This window comes from Numida meleagris, chromosome Z (genome assembly GCF_002078875.1).
Source record: "Numida meleagris isolate 19003 breed g44 Domestic line chromosome Z, NumMel1.0, whole genome shotgun sequence".
In the NCBI taxonomy this organism is placed as follows: Eukaryota; Metazoa; Chordata; class Aves; order Galliformes; family Numididae; genus Numida; species Numida meleagris.
Genome location: NC_034438.1, coordinates 38,967,767 through 38,970,266, shown reverse-complemented (window position 1 = coordinate 38,970,266; position 2,500 = coordinate 38,967,767). Strand labels below are relative to the sequence as shown.

Genomic DNA, 2,500 nt, shown 5'->3' with positions numbered 1-2,500 from the left:
AGGTAGGCAACCTGAAGGAGACAGCAACATGGCTGCACATTGATTGCTGCTGTAGCTCCAGCTTTAAATAGCCCCGGTTAACCGAGGAAGAGCCCTTTCCACACCCAAACACACATTCACAACGCAGCTATCACTCCAAAAAAGCAGCCCCAGCAGCACAGGGCCAGGGAGACCCAGGGCTGCACCCATGTGTTCCATGCAGCCATATACACGGGGGTCTGCGCCAGCGAGCAGCACAGAAAATTTCCTGCGCACTTCAGCATGCAATTAAGGCAACTCACACGTAACAGACATCTGGTTTCAGGCTGATGGGAGAAATTACAGTGAGCGTTCTTACACAAAGCAAAATATTTACCTACCTGTTTATGCATTTCTATATTCAGCCCATAGGACATCTCATAATACTAAGAAAGAAGAAAACGACTCTGTTAAGACCTTACAATTATAACAACCATTCCAAAATTTGCTCTGACTCAGACATTGTCCATACAGAGACACAGAGACCCAAAAACGTTTACTAGCCAGGAGAGTTCCTGGAATTTGACAGCATTTCACAGTAGCCCACTCTTTTTGCTTTATCTGTGTCGCTTCTTGGCAAATCTACGAAGGATGGCCACATAACAAGCAAAAAAAACAGACAACAAAAAGATCACAAAAAGTAATCACAGCCAGAGTTACAGATTAGAAGCAGAAAAACACATACAAAACGCTCAAGATTTTATTCCCTAGCACACATGAGAGATGCGAAAAAAAAATGCCTGAAGCCAGACAGGCGTATAAATCAGCAACAACTCACAGAACGGTTATTCGATATTTTAAATTAAAAACACAAAAAAGCTATGACTGGATGGCAGGGATGCAAAGAAGGCAGGAGCACATCGGCCAGGGAGCCAGGCAGACGTGCTGCTCCGACATCCCCCATCACAGGGAGCAGGGTCAGCGTGCAGCTCAGTGCCACACCATCCCCAGGACTTAAGCAAATCAGGCATGAAAAAGACAAATGCAAGCCTTAACATGCCTGTGCTCCTGGTTAAGAATTTTTCAAGGTTATTTACTCTTTTTTGTGGATACTGGAGTGTTATTTGTCAGGCACACATAGAAAGCAGCTAATCCTTTGTAGATGTACAAGGTAGCAGGCAGAGCAGGCTCCTCGGAGTCACCACAATCCATCATGCAATTATGTGCAGGGAGACATTTTCCTGCGCGCCTCACTTGGCCACGCAGCCCACAGCCCTCGAAGAAACCCCTCACACTCTGAGCCCCGCCATTCCCAGTTCAGCAGAGCAATGCACAGCAGCGCAGGAACAACAGCTCTCCTAAGGCAAGAGGCTTCAGGGCCACGGACATACCTAAACAATTCTGAAAAGTGTACAGGAAAAAAAAAAAGCATTACCCCAGAGCACTTTATGGCAGTGGGGGAAAACCAGCAGGAATGACCACGGTGTCCCCAGAAGCACTGCTGGAGTTGCAAGGGACGTGCCAGCATGCTGAGGACATGTCCCCCGTTGCTCAGGACATTAAGCGGCAGATTTTGCACAGCGCATGGCTGCTGCAAACAAGTTACAACCCCTGAACTAAGAACTGACGATGGGAGCACCGATGCAGCCGCACAGCAGCAGCACTCAATGACACCTTTCTGCTCGCCCCCAGAAACCTGAGTGCATCTCGGTCTCAGCACACTGCTCACACTCTAACTGCTCTGCAGCTCACTTACCATGACATAATGCCGCTGCATCTCTGTCTTCTCGCTGGCCAGCTTCTCGCATTCTAGCTTTAAACTGTGCAAGACACAAGAAAAGCATGGGTACTTCGTCACATCAACCAATACCCCCCCACACGGGGGGTCCCCCCCCTTCCCAGTGCTCCCCGGTGTGCAGACAGAGGTATGTCCCAGCTCCTGCCCGGGGCTCAGGGGGAGATGCACTTTTCCTCCTTCGGGAGGGACCGTGGAACACCCTCACTCCCGGGCTGTCCCCGAACGAAAGAGGACGGCAAAGCACAGCGCGCGCTCTCTCACCTACGGCACTAAGCTTGAGAAGCCACCGAACAAACCCACGGCTTGGTTTGGGAAGTTTTTTGTTTCCACGAGTTTTACAAACACCTTCCGCTTCACTCGGAGCAAATGTACATCAACGCTCCGAGGGCACAAAAGTTGTCGCGCTTCCGTCGCGGGGTTTATGTTACCGGTGGGAGAAGGGCAGCGCGGGCCACGGACAGCTCCGCTGCAGCGCGAGAGGGGCAGGGCCGCGCCCACCCAAAAAGGCACACACGAGGGACAGCAGCGGCACGGCCACCGCCGGGGCAGGCGCCGGGCAGCGTTACCTGTGGTATTGCGCCTGCAGGAACTGGAACTCCTCCTTAATCCGATCGCAGGACTCGGAGATGGTGAATTTAAAGGGCTGCGCTGGCTGGTGCGGAGCCTGCAAGCAAGCGAGACGGTCGTTCCGCCGCCCCTCGGTCGCTCCGCGCCCCCGGCCCCGCGCACTCCGACACAGCCTCG

The 2,500-nt window shown here is 52.3% G+C and overlaps 1 protein-coding gene across 3 annotated transcripts in view; it reads right to left on the bottom strand.

Moving 5' to 3' along the window:
* TLE4 (transducin like enhancer of split 4) overlaps nt 1–2,357 on the bottom strand; it is a gene marked incomplete at its 5' end in the record, with an annotated part of 96,969 nt that extends 94,612 nt beyond the window's left edge. For all 3 annotated transcript variants that reach the window (XM_021380558.1, XM_021380559.1, XM_021380560.1), the window contains 3 exon segments: nt 360–404; nt 1,715–1,778; nt 2,323–2,357. In XM_021380558.1, coding sequence (XP_021236233.1) covers nt 360–404; nt 1,715–1,778; nt 2,323–2,357 — 144 coding nt within the window.